General features: G+C 42.5%; 2 protein-coding genes across 2 annotated transcripts in view; both read left to right on the forward strand.

Moving 5' to 3' along the window:
- LOC135186406 (ALK tyrosine kinase receptor-like) overlaps positions 1-10,293 on the forward strand; it is a 178,012-nt gene extending 167,719 nt beyond the window's left edge. Inside the window, exon 5 of the mRNA XM_064164051.1 lies at positions 9,847-10,293. Coding sequence (XP_064020121.1) covers positions 9,847-10,293 — 447 coding nt within the window. The remainder of the gene's footprint in view (positions 1-9,846) is intronic.
- A 1,035-nt stretch (positions 10,294-11,328) lies between these two features.
- Positions 11,329-21,183, forward strand: part of LOC135186555 (ALK tyrosine kinase receptor-like) — a 203,259-nt gene continuing 193,404 nt past the window's right edge. Inside the window, exon 1 of the mRNA XM_064164356.1 lies at positions 11,329-11,526. The gene's annotated coding sequence lies outside the window, so the exon portion shown is untranslated. The remainder of the gene's footprint in view (positions 11,527-21,183) is intronic.

Below are 21,183 nucleotides of genomic sequence, written 5' to 3' on the forward strand. Positions count from 1 at the left end.
TTCTCTCAGTTTACAGCCCCAACAGAAACAAACAGAATGAAATTTCTCATTTATCTTGGGGAAGTGAAAAGAGAGTGGAATAACTGTAACTAAGACACTTACACAAGTCATAACCATGCCTGTTTCTAGAAAATTAGAATGTCAGTGAGCTAAAGGTAATTTGTCCAGGATGCCTACAGAATGATAAGTCTGACTACTTGATATTTTTTCCTCTCTCAATTAGATAGCTTCAGTAAGACTGAAAAATGAGTGCAGTTGGTCAGAAGAGCTTTGCTCTACTTTGCAGATACACCACCACCCATCTCTCTCTCAACAACAATATGTGTGACTTCCTCAGTTTGATTTTGAGGCAAAAATGCTTGGTAGGGCTGTGATGACATTTCAAAGACAGTTAAGTATTTGATTCTGATTGTTCCATGAAGAAGAAAGTTCCTAGGGTGTGTATGTTAGTGCTCTTTAATTGAATTTCTTCTACTGTTTCTCCATTATGGCTAGGCTTTATGTTGTCCAAATTTGTTATTTTTTTAAAGAGAAACGTTTATCTCTTGAGAAGTAAAATTGATTGAAAAGGCATAGTGAAAGTAAGATTCCAGCATGTGAGATAATTGGCATGCCCTGTTCAGTGGGCAGGTCCCCTGTGGCTGTTTTTTGCTTTTAGAGCCAAAGAGCTGTACAGTCAATCATCCATAATGTTCACCAAGAGCTTGAGCTTCTACAATTTGTACTCATGTGAAACTCACATTGAAGCCCCACAGGGATTTGCCTGCAAGAAGAGCAGAGGGCTCAGTTGTCTGCACTGGAAAAAGCAACTGTCTTTATTATTTCAGTTAGTTTGTTGTATTCAGAGCCCAAAAGTGTGATAGGCAGTTCACAGAGTAAGTAAAGAAGCAAGGGCTATTCCTCAGCAGAAATGTGAGTCATAGTGCAGTCACACTAAGAACAGCAAATGGAAAAGACAGGGGCCAGGAATGATGGTTTGGTACTGTCGCAAAAATATCTTGAGATGCACATGCTTTGATGGTCAGTGCTGACTGAAGCTCCTCAGTATAGCTTTGGGACTGAACTGCTGGGGAGCAGTGCAGAGGAGAGAGAGGGACCCAGGGGTCCTGGTGAACAGAAGGATGAGCATGAGCCAGCAACGTGCCCTTGTGGCCAAAAAGGCCAATGATATCCTGTCATGGATTAGAAGGGGTGTGATTGGTTAGTAGGTCCAGAGAGATTCTCTTCCACCTTTACTCTGTCCAGTGAAGGCACATCTGGATTATTGTGTCCAGTTCTGGGCCCTCAAGTCAAGAAGTATCTCAGGGAAATATTTGAAAGAGTCCAGTGCAGAGCCACAAAGATGCTGAAGGGAGTGGGGCATCTCCCTGCTGAGGGAAGGGTGAGGGAGCTGGGGCTCTTTAGCTTGGAGGAGAGGGGACTAAGGGGTTATCTTGTTGATAAAGATGTGAAGGGCAGTGTCAGGAGGACAGAGACAGGCTCTGCTCAGAGCTATCCAGTGACAGGACAAGGGGCAATGTGTGCAAGCTGTGGAGCATAGAAGGTTCCACATGAACATAAGGAAAAACTTCTTCATTGTGAGGGTGACAAAACACTGGAATGGGCTGCTTAGCTTGTGGAGTCTCCTCTGCACACATTCAAAACCCATCTGGATGCATTCCTGTGTGACATGTCTTAGATGATCCTGCTCTGGCAGGGGAGTTGGACAGGATAATCTTTCAAAGTCCCTCCCAACCTCTAATGTTCTGTGATTCTGTGAACTTGGCTATCGCAGTGAATGGCAGAGCATTGCTCCAGAGAAACCTTGGTACACTTGAGGTCAGAACCGAGCCCAGATGGCTGGAATTCCATCTATTGAGATCTGATTCACCAGGACGTGTCACCTTCCTCTGAACCATCCCCCTTCCCTCACCTGTGTCACTATCTCTAGGATGGAGAGGAGAATTTGTTTTATTTGACGAACAAGGCAGATTAGAGTTTTAATTAAAGAGCTAACTGCGGGAAGCAGATGAAACCAGCTCTTTCAAATGAATTTGCTATCATAAATGATATTGTTGGCACTCGACCAGTTCAAACTACTAATTCTGCTTGATGCCTCATTTTACTGCATTAAGGAGGCAAGCCCCTCACTTTCATGCTGTCTTTTCCAATTTGAAAAGTGAATTTTTAGAGATTTAATCAGTTAATGTTTGTGTGTTTTGAATTCATAAAACGCTATCTAAATGTGAAGCTTAACTGCACTGTTGGAGAAGACTTTTTATAAGTGATCTGAAGGTGAAGGGAAAAGTCATTACTTGTAAGCTCCTGGATTCCTGTTGTCTTTCAGCGATTGCCACATCATTTTTTCAGCATGTCTGTCAACATTCAGGGAAGCTCTAACCTGTTGTCAGACCTAGCAGAAGGGGCAATTGTCCCCTCACTTGTCTGCTTCTTGACAGGCAGTATATGGGTGAAGCTTGCTTTTTACTCTACGTGAATGTCAAGCGGGTTTTCTGAATCAGCAGAAGGAAAACCAGCAGCCAGTGCAGTTTTCAAGGAGAGTGAACCAGTCCTCAAAAATGTTTCTGCTATCTGCATTTCTTTGCCATCTGTAACTGGTATGCCAAAGCACTCTGCCTCCCTTTCACCCCTGTGAAGACAACTTAGGAAAACACAGAAAATATGAGGAATCTCTGGAGCCAAAAGAATGGTGGAAATAGGCCTTCCAGACAAAACTGATATGCGGAATTGATAAAATAGAGCTGACAACTGAGCCACTGAAAGGCAGATGTGGGATGACTTGGTGTGGAGACTAGAGTTGGAGCTGACAACTGAGTTACTGAAAGGCAGATGTGGGATGACTTGGTGTGGAGACTAGAGTTGGAGCTGACAACTGAGTTACTGAAAGGCAGATGTGGGATGACTTGGTGTGGAGACTAGAGTTGGAGCTGACAGCTGAGTTACTGAAAGGCAGATGTGGGATGACTTGGTGTGGAGACTAGAGTTGGAGGAAGGATGCCTGAGCTCAGGGTGGGAAGGGATTTGGTGACAGATGTTTTGTGCTATCAAGCATTCAATAAGCTCTGGGTAGGAAGAGCACCACCTTTCCCCATACTTCCAGGGACAGCTGGCCAACTAATTGTATCCTAGTACTGTGTGCATGGAAGTACAGGTGTGCATGTAAAGGAGAAGCTGATCAGATTTATGAGACATTAAAATACAGAGTTTCCTCAAGATTTATCTTATTTATGTCATCTGTGGACCAATTTCATGATTCTCCAGTGCACTGAGTTATGACTCTGGTGCACTTAAAGCTGACATAGTGCCAGCCTCTGTGTGATGAGTTTAGGTCTGGCACAGAATGAAAAAGGAGAAGGACTGCACCAAACAGATTTAATTACTGCCCTCTCTTGTGGCTTTTCTAATTCTTCAGGGGAGTAACTTGCAGTACTTGCTGCTTGTTTAATGTAGTCTCTGGCATTACTGGACTGTGAGCAGATGCAATGCCTGTTCTGCTCCAGGCATGTTTCTGTTTGGGTGCTTGTGTGTTAGAGTATGGTCAAACATCTCCATTTTTCAGCTTCTAGCCTCTTGAGTGTAATGGAACAAGCGCACTCAAGAGAGAGGTGGCAGCTAGAGGCACATCATTATCTTCTTTTTTACACCCTCCCCTCAACTGCTATACACACTGTGAAGCACTGAGCAGGCATTCTGCCTCTCTGGTCTTATTGCTAGCCCTTGCTTTCTCTTTAGGTTGGTCTCTCTGTCTTGCTCATGATCTGAGAAGGTTCTCCCACTCTTTAGTCTCAGAACAGAGATCTCTGAAGTAAATTGCCATTTTGCTGACAGCAGCAAAAGAGAAGATGCATATTGGGCAATCAGCTGTGCAGAGCCAAATTCTTTAAATACTCTTTTTGTCATTCTCCAGGAAAGATTTTAATTTCAGCATTGAATTTTAAGTTTTAATTAACCAGCTACTTTTTTTCAGTTCAGTGCTTTTCAGCTGGGAGCTAACACTGCTGAGACATTTAGGAATTGAGCTGTAACAGCATCTGGCTATTCCTCACATTATGGAAGGCAATACCTGGAGCTTTTAATTGGTTTCTTCATCTTTCTTCTAACGTCTTCCTCTGAAAAAACTGCGTAAAATGCTTTGTGAGGAAAACATCTTTTATTGTTATCTATCTAAAGTAATCAGCACTATGGGATTCAGCTTTCCATACAGATATGGTAAGGGATTATTGGGATTTAAACTGATGAATTGTGAGGAAGTTGTATAATAGTGTCCTTTTTTTCTTCAGCTCACACACTACACCTTGAGTTGAGGGAAGCAACAGGAGAAACCTGTAAAAGAGCTGTGTGAAGGGCACTGCTAGCATACTTCTGCCTCTAAGGCTTCAGGGAAGCCTTTGAGAGAATGGGCAAATGAATACGGAAGATTTCTGGAGCTGGAGTGTGAGAAACAGGAGGACTCCTGTCTTTCCTCATCTCAAGCTGTATTTCCATAGCACTACTGCAGTTCCCAAGGATCACAGTGAGTGCAAACTGTTTGAGGGAGAAGGTTTTACGTGAATGAATTTGTTGAATCTAAGAGAAGTCGTACAGGGCAATTCACATTTGCCTGATGCCTTGGTGAGAGGACAAAATTTGACTTTATTTTGCTTTGATGGTTTCTTTGCCTTTTTCTTCATATTTAGAAAGTGAAAATTACTTGAAGAGGAGGTAATTTTAAAGACCTTTGACTTGCAGATCTCTGCTCCCATACCAATCTTGGGCACATGCTGGTTGCAGTTGTTTAATGCCTGCCTTAACTTGTCCATTTGTGAAATGTATTACATGCCCACAAGAGCTGTATGAATTCATTAGTGTTTCTGAATTGCTCTTGCATCATCTAGAGAAATGTGCTCCCATACCTGCTAGGTATTAGAACTGAAATTTGGGTCTTATTTAAGCTAATAGCAAGAACTCCGATCGACTTCAAAAGAGGTAAGATATCATCCAATTACCATAATTAGATTGTTAGGAATTGTTCAGCTCCAAGTTCTGTAATAATTCAAAGGCTGCTACCTCCATGAATGTTAAGTCAGACGCAAGTGTAGCATGTTGCAAATCTTCTGGTACTTATGCAGTCACGTTGCACTCTGCACTAGAGACTATTCACATTCTTATGTTCAGCACATTTTGGAGCCTTGATGAGGCAATTAGAAAATCTATATAAAAAAGCCTAAAATCAAGACATCAGTATCTTAATTTTGTCACTCAGGTAGTGCCCACTTCTTCTGTGGCTTTGACTAACTACTGAGCTCCTGCTGTGAGAGTTTTGCTTAAACAGCTAATTTGGAAGTTAAGTGTAACATGAAGAATCCAAAGACCAGTTCTGTGGAGTGTTTTGTGGCACTAGTAGAAACGTTCTCTCCAGTCAGCATCTCCAAAGACCGTAAAACCTGATTTAATTTTTTTTTCCTACTGTACAGTCCCCTATAGACATTGACTGTTAATAGCTTTTACAGCTCTAATTTAATCTGGTAGAGTATTGAACTTGTACGTGAAAGGTAATAAAATCCTTTTAGTAGGAAGATGGAGTTTATGTTCAGAATAACAATCTATCAGTTTTGCAAAAGGTTGTTAAATTGCTGCTTTATAACTGTGATCAGATTAAGTCAGCCAAGCTGTGTTTTGAGCCTCCCTTTTCAAGAAAGCAAGTTAAAATAACAAAGCTATGGTCTTTAATTATTAGGAAAGAGGTCTGCTTGAATTTACATGGGAGTGCTTTAATTTGTATCAGGTATTTGAAGGTCTGGTCTGTGCATTGCTAAATATGATTTTCAAACCCTGCAGACTTCCCTCTTTGTGAATTCTAATGCGTGCCGCTCTTGTAACTGACTTTCATGCTCCATTGCCCTGTTTGATGTCATGTCTTTAGCACCTCGTTTGATTGTGTGACATCAGGTATGCAACAACATCTCATGCTGGAAATTCTAGACCTCAGGTGCCAATGGAGGAGTTGCATCCATGTGTTTGTCTTAGACGAGCTGTTTGCTATTTGCTGCAGTGAATGCTTCCCTTATTTTCTATTGCAAAGTCTTGGGAATTTTGGGCTGTAGGCATCTTTCCTAGGTAACTGCCTTGGAAAGGTCAGAGAGTGCACTAATCTTGCTGAGCATCATGAGGCTGTTTAGCAGAAGAATCTGCCCTCATTCTGTACTCTGTTTACCCTGAGACCGGCTAGGAAAGACTTGGGGTATAAGCAGTTAGCAAGGATGTGGGATAGCTGTCAGCTGACTGGCTTTTAAAGGGGCTAGTGATAGGATGCTACATTTGCCTTGTTGCTAGGGCCAAGTGGTGGCTCTGTCTTTTGAACATCTCAAGGTTGCCTTGTGAGTTTCAGATATTTTGTGCATCCGTATCAGACAAGGATTTGTCAAGCCAGAGGTTGTAGGAACAGGCTTCATTGCTGATGTGGTTTTGAGTTGTGTGATATTGCTAGTCTATACCACTTCATTTGGAAACTTTTTGGGGCAGGTGCTTTATTCATAATGTATCTGGTATGTGCATAGTACATTAGCATCAGTTTTCTTGTTTACAGATACCTCCGTTACCTCATTAGTCCTGAGCAGCCCAATGTGAAGCTGTCTTCATCATCTCAAAAACATCTTGCTACTAAGCTGATAAGCCATCCTTCCCTTTTTGTGACATGAATGTTAAAATGTTGTAAACAAGCTGCCAAACAATCAACAGCAATTTTTCATACAGGTTATATTAATTTCTCTTGTAGTACTCCTTTTATGTCAGCAACAGTAATTCCCAGCGCCTGGGTGTAAATACCTTTCTGTATCCGCTTGTCTGAAGCGACAGCAAGTTCCCAGAGATGTTATCAGACACCACACATGAGGATGAGTAAACCATTGTGTTATGACTGCAAGCATTAAAAAAAAAAAAGGAAAAATATGAGTAGAAGCTGAGTGCTGTTGGTAGAGTTCTTCTGCAATTTGAGAGCATTTAGAAGGAATGTAGAAAGTAAGGTATTTGCATTTAGACCAATCATTTCTGAATCACAACAGAGCAATCTCAGCTAGTAGGGTTTCTGTTACCTAGCGCAGGCACAGGTGGCTTTGGAGCAAAATATTCGATGCTGTTCTCTTTGCAGCCACATGGTTCTGCGTGATGCTAAGGAGTGAGCTCAGGAAGAGCAAGTGGCTGTGGCTGTATATCTAGCTGCAATGAGGTTCTTTTAACTATCTCTTCTAAATCGGCATTGTGCTGTGCAGCCAGAGTCTACTTTTAAAACCTGGAGAAGAAGACCCCTGAAATGACTCATTGGTGGCCATCTAGCTTAACAACAGAGTTCAGGGGGCTGTGACCAGCAACCTCCAGTTGGAGGTCTGTGGCCAGTGGTGTTCCCACTGTACATTTTTAGCAGGCATTGGAGCAGACTGTCCAGGGAGGTGGTGGAGTCACCATCACTGGAGATATTTAAGTCATGTAGACATAGTGCTTAGGGACATGGTTTAGTCAAGTACTTGTCCGTGTTAGGCTGATGATTGGAATTGATGATCTTAAAAGTCTTTTCCAACCTCAGCACTGCTGTGATTCTGTAGGAAGTATCAGAACTGCATGTGGCCATCTCCAAAGTTACAATAAGGAGTGCTTCCTAGAAGGCTTTGTTACATAGCAGCATTTGAAGATTCGTGTTCACACACCATCAGATAAAGACTGTGTCCTTGGAAGCTGGCTGCAAGAAAAGAAGGAATGAGAGCTGCCTTTGTTTGTTGTTTTTGTTGCAAGGCAAAGACGAGCAAATGGCTCTTGCACCTGGCAAGTTACCATCAGCAATTATTGCAATGCTTAGTGTCTTTCTGCCACCAGCAGAAGTCTCTTTGCTCCCTTTCGTGTCACAGATTTAGTGTTCTTATGGGGATGGTACAATTAAAGCCACAAGATTTAGAGCTCTAATTCTCTTTTGTTTGCAACAAAAGAGAGAGGCAGGGAAGGATGATACATGTGGCTGAGGTTTTGTTTGTGTTTTACTGACCAGCAAAAATCCTGTGTATCTGTAACTGTGGTGGCAATAACAGACTTTGTTTAAACTCATCAAACCGTTCCATTAGGAACCGGATTAAAGGCTATTATTTCACATGAAGGAATCTTGTTATTAAGAATAAATAGATGCTGTGACTACATTTCACTCTGTTTACAAACCTTGGCACCTGCACAGGCTGTACCTTATACATTTCTGCCTGTTTCCTTCAGTACCAATGCTTTCTAGTTTTGGATATGTCATTAACGTGATGCTGGTGTCAAGAACCCTGTTCTTGACAAGGATGTCAAAAATATTGCTTATGATAAACGTGTGGATGGGAGGGAAATGGGGGAGTTGACAGGAATCCAGCTTTCATTTTTAGCTCTCCCATTATATTGCCATGTGTGTGACCTGAGATGGATTGCCAAATCAGAGGTTTTTTAAAGGGGACATCTGTGAGCACAAGTGCGAATCACAGAAGCATTCCAGTGGGAAAAGCCCCTCTGGATCTCCAAGTCCATGCTAAACCATATCCCCAAGCACCACATCCAAATTACTTTTAAACACATCCAGGGTTGGTGACTCAACCACCTTCCTGGGCAGCCCATTCCAATGCCTGACCACTCTTGCTGTGAACACTTTTTTCCTAATACCCAGTCTCAGCTTGAGGTCATCCCTCTTGTTCTATCACTGTTTGCCTGTGAGAAGAGGCCAGCAGCAACCTCTCCACAATGTCCTTTCAGGTAGCTGTAGAGGGCAATGAGGTCTCTTCTCTGCCTCCTCTTTTTCAAACTAACCAGTCCCAGCTCCCTTAGTGACTCCTCATAGGCTTTATTCTCCAGGCCCTTCCCCAGCTTTGTTGCCCTCCTCTGCATTCCAGCACCTCCACATCCTTCTTGTTTCTAGGGGCCCAGAACTGAACACAGTACTCAAGGTACTGTGGCCTCACCAAAGCTGAGTACAAGGGGACAGTCACCTCTCTACTCGTGCTGGCCACAGCATTTCTAATACAAGCCAGGATGCCATTGGCTTTCTTGGCCGCCTGGGCACACTGCTGACTCACATTCAGCTGCTTGTTGATTAGAAGGCCCAGGTCCCTTTCTGCCAGACAGCTTTCCAGACACACTGCCCTATGCCTGTAGCATTGCATGGGCTTGTTGTGGCCCAAGTACAGGACCTGGCATTTGGCCTTCCTGAAGGCCTCTCTTCTAAAGCAGCACCTGACAGCGAGACATTCCAGTCTTAGCTCTTGTCCTCCAGTTCAGTGGAGAGAAATGGGAATTGCCAAAGGACAATTCACCAGACCCATTTTAGGATGAGAGGAGCACCATCTCATTTAGGATTAGAAGAGCAGCAAAGCTGCCAAAGGGCCTTGAACACAAGTCTTTTGAGGAGCATCTGAAGGAACTGGGGTTCCTCAGAAGAGGAGGCTGAGGGGAGACCTCATTGCCCTCTACAGCTCCCTGAAAGGAGGTTGGAGTGAGGTGGGGGTTGGCCTCTTCTCACATGCAGCATGTGAAAGCACAAGAGGAAATGGCCTCAAGTTGTCAGTTGTAGTTCTGATTGGAGATTAGGAACAATTTCTTCATGGTAAGGTTTATCAAGCACTGGAACAGGCTGTCCAGGGAGGTGGTGGAGTAGTTGTCCCTGAAGATGTTTAAAAGACACATGGATGTGGTGCTGAGCGACAGGTTTAGTGGAGTGGCTTAGCAATAGCTGTGGGATTGTGAGCTCTGGGCAAGCAGTTGGACTTGATCTCAAAGATCTCTTCCAACCTCAACAGTTCTGTGATTCTCTGAACTACCACAGTAGCCCAGAGTGACTGTTTTGCACCTTGTGCTCCATAGCTTAGACCAGGGGTCCTCAAACTACGGCCTGCAGGCCGGGTACGGCCCCTCAGGGTGCTCAGTGCGGCCCGCGGTGTTTACAGAGCCCTGCCGGCGGTTGGGCGGGAAACCAAGCGGCCACTTCTGCCGCTTAGTGCCCCCGCGGCCGCCGCAGGCCCCGGCACCCGCCGCCACCCGCCGCCACTGCGCTGGAACCAAACTGTAGCCCGGCCCCTGACACGACTGGGCTGGAACCAAACTGTAGCCCGGGCCCTGACACGACTGGGCTGGAACCAAACTGTAGCCCGGCCCCTGACACGACTGGGCTGGAACCAAACTGTAGCCCGGCCCCTGACGCGACTGGGCTGGAACCAAACTGTAGCCCGGCCCCTGACACTACTGGGCTGGAACCAAACTGTAGCCCGGCCCCTGACAGCACCTGGGGACACTGAACCGGCCCCTGTTTAAAAAGTTTGAGGACCTCTGGCTTAGCCACTGAGGCAAAAGCAAGCAGGACCCATTTGTGGGCCCCACCTCAGGATTCCTGAGACAACCTGGATCTCAGCTGAGCCATGCCCAACGATGAGAAGGATCATTCCACTGGAGATGCAGCTGTGGTATTTTCATAAACAAGCTGCTGCTCCTGCGAAAATTCATTTGCACTTAAAAAAGGTTTAAACCGCAGCAGTTTTGAGCTGGAGCACTTTTGAGTTTCACTCTCTGTGAAATTAAACTCATCAAATGTGCACGTTGTAAGTGTTAACAAACAGGCTTTACTGATGGATGCTCCAGCAAATGAAATGTCATTTTCTTCATTATCTGACCAGACTTGCAAGAATTGGTGGAATATCACAATTCTTCTTGCTTCAAAGATTGGTCCCTTTCATTTCCCTAACTGCACCTTTCATTTACCAGCTACGCACTCCAATGTGCCTGCTCTGTGGACAAATTGGTAAATTGGTCAGCTGCCAAAAGGGAGTAATTTGACTTACCTGAAATGAGCAGCAGTGTGATGAAAATACATTACCTCTGTCCCACTGGATAAGCCTCAGATTGTACTGAAATAGAATTAGGCCAAAGGAGTCAATGTACTGGATAATAATGAAATGTTTAATGTGGATTAGCTGCATATAAAATTAAAACATTAGAATGAAATGCTGAAGAAATAGAATTATTTCAGGCCTGTATCCTGACTCTAATGACTTAAAATTATGTTGCACACTTGTGTTTATAGAAGATCAAAACTAAAGGTGTTGAATTTGCATTCTTTATTCTAGTGAGAGACATTAAACATCTATGCTTAATAACACATTCTATTATAGCTGTCAAATCAGAATCCCACTGACACAAGGACATGATCTTTGGGTCTGAACTACACCTGTAAAGTTGCAGAGTGAGCTGCAGACTAAATGTTGCCTGTATTCATCTGCTCTCTGTCAGGCTTCTTGGGTTGTTGCTTGTTTGTTCTTAGACGTTTCTTGTTCCCTTCTCTGTTCTAGGTTCATTTCTGTTTCTGAATGCATCGGAGAGGCCAATCCCTGTCATCCTAAGCCCTTGGCTAAGAAGCAACAATGACCAATGTGTGGTTCAAGTGGCTGTCTATAAGTTTTTCCAGCAGAGCGGACATTATGTTGCTCGTGTCCTTCCCATTGACGAAAGCAGTGGTGAAATCTTGGCAGTGGAGAGACCAGAGAAACATGGGTAAGTCTCATCCTCTCATTTGACTTACAGCTTGAGTTGAGAAGAACCTAGTGGGAGGTGTCCCTGCCTATGGCAGAGGGTTGCAACTAGATGATCTTTGAGGTCCCTTTCAACAGAAACCGTTATGTTATGTTATGTTATGTTATGTTATGTTATGTTATGTTATGTTATGTTATGTTATGTTATGTTATGTTATGTTATATAAAATGCATGCTGTGTGTCTATGAAGAGGGGGACACCAGAGCAAGTAGATGCTTGCCTTGCACAGGTCTAAATTATTGCAGAAGCTAAAGGCTGGTTCTTATTGATGTTGGTGTCTTCTCCCAATTAACTAGTGATAGAACAGAAGGGAATGGCCTCAAGCTGCACCAGGGGAGATTTAGTCTGGACATTATTAAGGGTTTATTCACTGAAAGAGTTGCCAAGTGCTGGAACGGACTGCCCAGGTAAGTGGTGGATTCACTATCCCTAGAGGTGTTTAAAAGCCATATAGATATGGTACTTGGGGATATGGCTTAGTGGTGGACTTGGTAGAGTTGATAGTCTTGAAGGCCTTTTCCAAGCTAAATGATTCTGGGATTTTATTATACAAAGCATCATCAAACTACTAGATTCATGGCCCTCTTAGTCAACACCATCTTTAGTCTCAGTTCCTACAAGTACAGACACAGTGTGGATACTCATTCTAATTTAAGAACTTTTCCGTCTAATTTGCTCTGGTTTCTGCTCCCTTTCTTCACTCTTTACCTGAGTGCAACGCTGGGCTCAGATTCTTTGCAGGTTCATGTGTCTATGCACATTTTAAGTATAGTCTTGCATTTGTGTGGTTTTTTAATGCCTTCTCTCGTCAATGAAGAAGTTCAGAGGTACTGCCAGAGGAGGAAAACTTTTGGTCTTTCAAGGGTGCAGCTGTTTGAAATGTTTTATCCTCTTTGTGCAATTATTCTTAATTGTTGATAATGCCTTAATTTGTCAGACTTCCTCTGCATTCTTAAAAATTTTATTTAGCAGCCAAACAACAGGAGCTGTTCACAGTAACTATTTCAGAATGTTCTAGTAGTAGTGTAACATTAAACTGAATTTGCATATGTGTCAAGCTAATGTTCTACCTGTTTTATATACTGATTTTTTTTGGTTGCTGTTACTTGTGCTGTGAAATATATGTTAAGAAGTATACTTTTTGCTAAGCATCTCAAATGGTCTTTGTTTTGATGTGAGAGTTCCTAATAGCAAATCCTGCTGACTTGTGCTTGTAACAAGATGCGATTATCTCATTACTGTCTGCATCAAATTTTCTGATTTCTGGTAGCAAAAGGAGGATTCACAATAATAACAAATATTTAAAAGGCAATCTCCCCAAAAAAACCCCAACCTTACAGAGATCACCTAACTCATAGAAACAGTCTGACTGGTTTTAATTCTCATGTAACACACAGCTTACAAAAGTGAGGAGTAGAGCTCGTGTGTGAATCTAGATCATACTTAGTTCCAGCAACACCATCCAAATTGTAAATTACTGTTGATGTCTGGGGAAAGGTAATTAGGGGAGCTGCAACAGCTGTCTTCTTCCTTAGCTCTTTGCAAATGCTGTGCTCTGTGTCACAGCTAATAAATATGTTTTGTGCAAAGTGCCTCCTGCATTGGCAATGCCACCATTCTTTGGCACTTGCAGGGGACGCTGCTGCATGTAAAAGCTTTTGCTGTGCTGCACAGAGAATCTCTAGCTTGGATCTGTGTGCAGGCAGAAATCAGCAGCAGCACAGACAAGTGCCACATGTAAGGAGCCTTGGAGGGAACATTGCTTTAACTACCATAACAAATGCCTACCTTTGCCATCTGCTGGAGACAACATGGAGAACTCAGCAGTGTGTGGCAGATGGAGAATGTCACCACAGCGAAGAGAATCTGTGCTTTTAGAGAAGGTGGGCTTGGCTGTAAGGACCTGTGCTGTTAGAGAAGGTGGGTTTGGCTGTAAGGACCTGTGCTGTTAGAGAAGGTGGGCATGGCTGTAAGGACCTGTGCTGTTAGAGAAGGTGGGTTTGGCTGTAAGGACCTGTGCTGTTAGAGAAGGTGGGCATGGCTGTAAGGACCTGTGCTGTTAGAGAAGGTGGGCTTGGCTGTAAGGACCTGTGCTGTTAGAGAAGGTGGGCATGGCTGTAAGGACCTGTGCTGTTAGAGAAGATGGGCATGGCTGTAAGGACCTGTGCTGTTAGAGAAGGTGGGCTTGGCTGTAAGGACCTGAGTGCGTTTGGCTGTAGCTTTGATATCCCATACGCTTACAAGAAGTGTAGTTTCCTCCTCAACAGCATTTCTGTGGTACATAGAGTAGTATGGATGTGCCTGTGCCTGTGGTTTTGTATGGCTGACTCCTTGATACTCTGTGTGCTGTAAAACTTTGCAATTGCAGTAACTGCTTTATTTTTTCCTCCTCTGGTCTTGTCTGTTCACTGTGAGAAACAGTAGCTCTTTTCCCCGGGCTCAGCAATGCAGAAAGGCTCTGATATTGTGCCCACATCAATGTCACACAGAGGTAGTTAAGTACCTACCCATATACCACAGCCACAGATGATAGGGTAGCATTATGCTCTGAACCTTTGTTCCAGAATTTGTAAGTGCTTCTCTGCCTTTTGTGTGGAGTGATACCATTTATTTATCCTAACTCTGATAGCAGAGCATGCAAATCTCACCATTTTCTTTAAATAGGAATAAAAAATTAGTTGACTAGAAGTCAAGAACAAGTCAATAAACTTGTTAACTGAACTAGCAGTCCTGCAATGGGAATCCATCCTATTTAACACTTTATTTTGTCTTGGAAATTGCAAAACAGGTTGTTGTTTAGTAGTGAATTCTCGATGCTAGAACCAAATTATTTCTAAAATTTTATAAGAATTTTAGATCTGGATGCAGGTTAATTGAATTCCTAACCTGTGCTAGAAATAAAAGCACTTCAGAGTTCCCCAGGAGGCACTTCTTTGATCCTATGAATTTTATTTTGCCAGCAAGAGATGTGAAGTGTGCAGAGTTCCCAGTAACTCGTATGTGCAGTAGCGAGGCCCTGCCATTACTTAAAATCAAGTTCACAGCAGGATGAGTATGTTTTATTGAAACAAATGCCCCTAAAGAGTGGTAAATCTATAAATTAATTCCAGGGTGAATTTTCTCATATCTTGACCTATGCATAGTGTCAGTAGCTTTCTACTCCTCTTCTTTTCTTTTTCTTTTCCCCTTTTCTTTTTTTACACCACATAACCTGAATTACGCACATTAATATCTTACAAGGTCATCACAGTTCACCTACATTTACAAGAGAAAAAAGAAAATGATGCTGTCAGTATTACTGTTTCATTCAGGGTGAAATCAGGCAAGCAAAGGGTTTGGTTGATGCCACTTGGAGCTGATTTTTAAGTAGAATATATGTAAAGTTATACAGTTTTATTAGTGGGTAGAGACAGCAGAGCACCCAGTATTTGTTAACAGAGTACAATGGTGTTGTCTTTGCAAAACACCATGGGTGATTTTGATGGACACTCAGCACACACACAGATTAAAAGGCTAGAGATGTTCTGTTTACTTGTTTAGTCTCTTTCTCTCTAGAGAAAATATAGCCCAAGCCTGTGGACTAGAGTTGTACCAACTCCATAATAAGGTACAGTTATTACAGAAATTGTTGTGTGGAAGGCCCATATTGGTTTTATTCTCTTACTTGACATATTTCACTGCAGCTGATCTATTGCACCTAGGAAGAGAGCAATCTGATTTAAGAGTCATAAATTGCATTGGGTTGGAAGGTGATCTCATCCAACCTTCCTGCAGTCAGCAGGGACACCTCCAGCTACCTCAGGCTGCCCAGGAACACATCAAGAATGATCTTGAATGTCTCCATGGATGAGGCTTCAACCACACCCCTGGGCAGCCTGTTCCTGTAGTTTACTACCCTAATTGTAAGGAACTTTCTCCTTATGTCCAGCCTACATCTACCTGGCTCCAGTTTAAAACTTGCCTCTTGTCCTATTGCCACAAGCCCTTCTAAACAGTCTCTCCCCAGCCTTCTGTAGGTCCTCTTCAGATATGGAAATGTAGCTATAAATTCATTCCAGAGCCTTCTCTTCTCCAGGCTGACCGGTTCTGATGCTCTCAGCCTCTCTTCATAGCAGATGTCCTCCAGCCTTTTGATCATCTTGGTGGCTCTGCTCTGGACCTGCTCCAGCAGGTCCATATCTCTCTTGTATTGAGGGCTGCATAGCAGTAGTACAGGGGATGGAATGGGCACCTGGAAGAATATGACAAGAGTAATAGTGGGGAGTGTTTTTTGACTGATGAAACAGCAGAAGCTGGCAAATAAAACCAAACAGGACTTTGTCAATATAGAGTAATAACTTTTCTGTATAATATTTGTAACAATACTTACCACTCAGGAAATAATTATGTTCTTTTATCAGTTCAAGAGAACTGTGTTACCTTTTTATTTTCTTGGAATGTTTTCCTCTGCATTTAATCTGTGGGCTTCAGAACAACTTTGGTTAGATCTTTTCTCATTTAGTTCTTAAGCTATCTGTAGGACTCCTCTGTGTGGAACACCACATTAGAATTGGATTTGTGGCATGATAGAGTTTCTAGATGATCTGACTTGGGATATATTTTTGATGTGGTTACTCTCTTCTGACATCTCCTGCAATTCCATTGTGTTTGGGAGAGAGTCAGTACAGCGCTATCGATCCTTTGCAATGGCAAAAGAGCTGTTATAATTCCTGCTATGGAGCACAGAGCACTTTCTGATTTATCCCAAATGCCTCTAGATGTGGGTACTGTCTTTTGCTATTTTGTCTGCTCCTCTGGTGCTGCATACAGTCCTTTCTTTTTGCTGTTTAATGGACTTCTTTCCTAGCGTTGCTGGAGGTGAGGAAGCAGCAAATGCATTTACATGGTATATTGGTTATTTAACAAAGCAGAGTTACTTCCACAATTTGAATGTTGACTTCTGGATGCTTGTCAAACTGTCACAGAGGCCACTGATTTAATTTCACCTCTTATTTGTTTTGCCATCTGTTAAATCTATAATTAGAAAACAAGTAAGATTATAAATGTGCTTAGTAGAGTGGAGAAAACAGAAAGGAAAACTCATCAGCATGACCAGAGTTTGTAATACAGGATTGATTTTTATTTCTTTTGATCTGTTGGAGAAGTTAAGGTTGGGCAAGGAGAAAAATAACATTGTTTGTTTTAATTACCTTTATTTTTTCACATCTCTACCTGCACTATTCATAATAACTTGTACTATGAAATGCTACACATCAAACCAAACTTCTAAATAAGCCCATAGCAAGTGACATCACAAATGCAATTTTGGTCTTTCACTGAAGAGCTTCCTCATCACTAACTCTATAACTAAGTTCTTGCCCCAGAAAATGATGTAACCAGTGGTTCTTGATAGTGTTCAGACGATTGAAAGTAATTGAAGCCTCCCTGAAGAAGAGAGGCAGGAGGGATCTGCAGGTTGTCTGCTTCAGCAGGAGTGCCAGGATGCCAGCCTTGTTCAGATGTAGGTTCAAAAGACAAGGTTTGAACTAATGGACTGAATTCACTTCTGACATCTGTCCCACATTTCCTGCATGAGCTGGGCTAACTACCTCTTCTGTTGTTCTGCTACCTTTTCTCTTTAGAAAAGAGCAGGGTAGTTTCTCTTAGATATTTTTCTGTGTCTTTTATACCGTAATTGCGTTGTGTTAGAACTTTGTCTCTTTCTACATAGCCTTGCAAACTCCTTTGCAAAGGGAGGTTGCAAGGATTTGTAGGAAGAGACAAAGTTCCACTCCCTTGCAAAGGGAGGTTGAGGCTGTGGCACTGAGAAATCAATGTATTCTATTCTGTCAACCCACATTTAGGGGATGTAGACTGCAGAATATGTGCACAGAATTGCCGGTACTGAACTGTGCATCTCTTGACTTACACATGTGAAAACTACAGGAAATGACTGCAAGCCATATGTGACTTGTTGAGCTGTGTGTTGGACCTCTGGAGTAGTCTAGAGCCTTGACTACACTTGAGATTCATCTGAAGATTTTTATGTAAAGTAAAAGATAACCTTAAAGGTCTTTCCAAGCAAAGTAATTCCATGATTCTAAGTCTCTCTGAGCATGCATACATGAACAAGGATACCATAGAATGCTCCTGCTCCATATAGCCAGTACTTCAGCAGATACACCTGTATCTCTGCAGACAGCACTTCCAGCCAAGAAAGAGCACCTGTTTTGGGAGGTTGCTACAAATCATGGTAAGCTATTCCCTTCCTGGCATCTACAACTTCACTCGAGATTGATTGCATTGATAGCTGCCAAGAAAAATAAATGAAGGCTTCACTAGCACCTGTCACATATGACCTTGGGGCTTGAAGTCTGAAGGTTATTTCTTGTTCTGGTGGTGTTCCTGTTCTTGTTCTTTTGTTTGTTTGTTTTCAGTATCTGCCTCAAAGGCGATGAGTTTAGTAGAAGAAATTTACTTAGACCTCTATGGCCTTAAAAAGTACCTCTCTCAGGTTAGTGCTAATATGAATTTGCTTGGTTTTATTTGTGGATGTTTTTATCTTTCCTCCTTCTTGAGAAAACACTTTAAAGTCCAAGCCTTTGTTCTTCCAATGCCTGGACTATGACATAAGACCAAAGTGTGTGTATTTAAGGTATTTTGGGTGGGCACTTAAAGTAATTTTAAGGCATCAAAGTCAGTCTCAAAAAATTTTGAAGCATATTTTGCAAACAGAATTGTAAATCGGGAGTTTAAATAGTTCAATCTAAGATGCATATTTGAGAAATTTAGGTAATGCAGGAAAATAATCTGGATTCATGGTTCCATGAGAAACTAAGATTTCCTACCTTGGTGGCTGGGCTTATGTTTCAAGAGGAAACATAATTGTCCTGGGGAAAAAAACTAGTGCTTAAACTTTTTCAGTGTTGTTATACACTTGCCAGCTTCCACTCTCTTTCAGTCTGTCAAATTAAAGTCAAAGAAACAAAAAGAGTGAAGAGAAAAATAATCAGTGTTTTCCCCCCCTTCTCTTTCCAAAAGATACTAGAAGGAATCAGTCCATTACATAGAATCATTGAATCAACCAGGCTGGAAGAGACCTCCAAGATCATCCAGTCCAACTTATCACCCAGCCCTGTCCAGTCAACTAGACCATGACACTAAGTGTCTCATCCAGTCTTTTTTTGAGCGTTTCCAGGGACAGAGAGTCCATCACCTCCTTGCCCTGCCCCCATTCCAGTGGCAAACGCTCACATTTTTCATCTCTGCATAAGAAAACCTTGACTCTTTCAGTATCTCATGTCTAGATCTGAAGAGCTCTTGGTTCAGGCACCTTGAGCAGTTCACTGCTATTTTATTTTCAGTGGTGAAGAGACATGAAACAAAACCCTTCAGAATGTGTGAAATGAAATAGAGCCCTTCAAAGCTTTGAATTGAGTTCAGTAATGAACTTAATTTGACTACAGCTCTGGTTAATCTCATTGAAAATCAGTTTGGGGAAGCAGGGGTGGGGAAAATGCTCTTTCTTGTCTTCCAATAGATATTATCAGTTATTAGGTGGCAGTGCTGCCTTTTATTGATGTTTGCCACATGGGAAGGCCAAAGTTGTGGGTCTACTTCCAATTACAGATATAAAAATGAATGGGGGGTGGAACCTCAAGATGACAACGTTTTGAAGCTGAAATAAAAGCAGCAAATGAAGAAAGCTTTTGTCGAGCATCAAAATTTGGCTTTCTCCAGAAGCAGATGACTTAATGTGTAGAGAATAGAACAGAAGAAAAATAAAATTGTTTTTCAGGGTAGGAGCTCAGCTGTCTGAATACCTGGGGGGAGTAGACATCTCTGCTGCTTCCAACATAAGGCTGAGCACACTGAAGCAGAGGAGGACTAAGGAGGTGAGCTAAACATACAGTGTGGGTCCTTGTGGCTTCCCAAATAATCACAGTTTTTTGGCAACCCCCTTGGAGCTGCTTCTGTGTGTGAAATCCCAGAGGCTGGCACATCTGATCCTGTAGAAACAAAGCCAAACCAACCACAGTAGCAGAGTAAGGGTACTTCTAAAAGTGGCTGGCTCAGGTATTCTTTTGAAACCAAAAGTTCCTTACTATAGATAGTTCTTTCACAACTGAAACAATTTCTTCGGCAACTCCAAGCAACCTAATCCAATTTTTATGCTGTCCGAATCTGGGCACAAACCCGCTGTCCTTTTAAATTTTAATGAGTTGTGTCCTTCAGAAGTATTTGCAGGCTCCTCTTTCCTGGTTTTTACACTAGCCTCACTTTTCATAGTCAGAGTTGGTTTGCTTCTCCCCCTCTTCTTATTCCTTTAACGTCCTTCCCTTGTTTTACAAATGTCTGGCACTTAACTTCCCTTTTCAAAAGTCATCCCAAAGCAATCCCTACAGCCCTGTATTAATGCTTTCCCATGTAGCACTTCCTGACAATGTGGGAATACCAGTTTCCTAAAACTTGAACAAGATAAGAGCATACACACACTGCTCAGTCTCCTCTTCCCAGGCACCTGCACACATTTCATTTTGTCACCATTTCTTCATTTAGGTGGCTGTTCTACAGTATCTTTAGGATCTTTTGCTATGTAGCATCCAAATATGCTTTCCCACAGCAAACAGGCTTCCAACCTTTGTTTCCAGAAACTAAGCAACATGCCTCATTAATACTACCAGCCTCATTTCTAGTTATTTTTCTGCTCCCCTCAAGCTAAGCTCTCTCCGTCATTCTACTGCTGGCAAAATTTTATAACTAGCCTGCAGTGTAATTGCACTCTGCTGCTCCTACTTCTTTTTGACCTTTAAAAAACCTTCCGAGTTCTGCGCAAGCTCCTCTGCAGATTGTCCCACCTCAGAGTGTGCTTTTGTCATTGTGCACAATTTCCTCAGAGCTTTCCCTACTAATGCTCAAGAATCTTCTTCTTATCCAAGGCAAATCTACCCTGCTGCAGTAAGTACTTGTAGAAGATTTACAAGGTGGTATTCCTTCCTTCATGTTCAGAGGGAAGTTATTAGCTAGGTGCCGAATAACCTTGCAAGACTTCAAAATCATGTCCCTGACTCATCCAGAGCGTTTGTTAGGGATAGTGCAGTTGATTCTGCATTGTTCTTAGGTATCTCAGTTCTGTTTCTTGTTTGCACCCCAGGGTTCAAGACCAGCAGGCAGCTTCGCACCCTCAGTTTTATGAACACTGTCTATATTGCTGCCTCACCAAAACCAGCGCCCATTGTTATCAAGTGCTCAGGTGTTTTTCACTCAGGAAAAAGGAAAGAAAGCTCTGATAAACTTGCCCACTAACTTACAATGTACTTCTGCATACCAGAATGAAATAAAGGATTGATTCAAAAGGAATTTAAAGCTAATTCTCCACAAGCTGACAACTGGAAAACTGAAGGAAGTGTAGGCTAAGGAGCTATGTAGACTCTGCTGGTTGCTCTGGTGACAGAGAAGAAGGTAGAGGTTCTCTTCAGTGATCAAGGAAAGTGCTGGACAGCCTTTCTGCAGGAGTACAGTGAGGAATGTGGTGTTTCACAACAGTGTGATGGATTTCACACAGCTTTTGATATGAAAGTTGTGTACTATGGTTGTTAAATAGTATTGCTAATGCCTGAAAGTGGTTTCCTGTCATTT

Source organism: Pogoniulus pusillus, chromosome 25 (assembly GCF_015220805.1).
Source record: "Pogoniulus pusillus isolate bPogPus1 chromosome 25, bPogPus1.pri, whole genome shotgun sequence".
NCBI lineage: Eukaryota > Metazoa > Chordata > Aves > Piciformes > Lybiidae > Pogoniulus > Pogoniulus pusillus.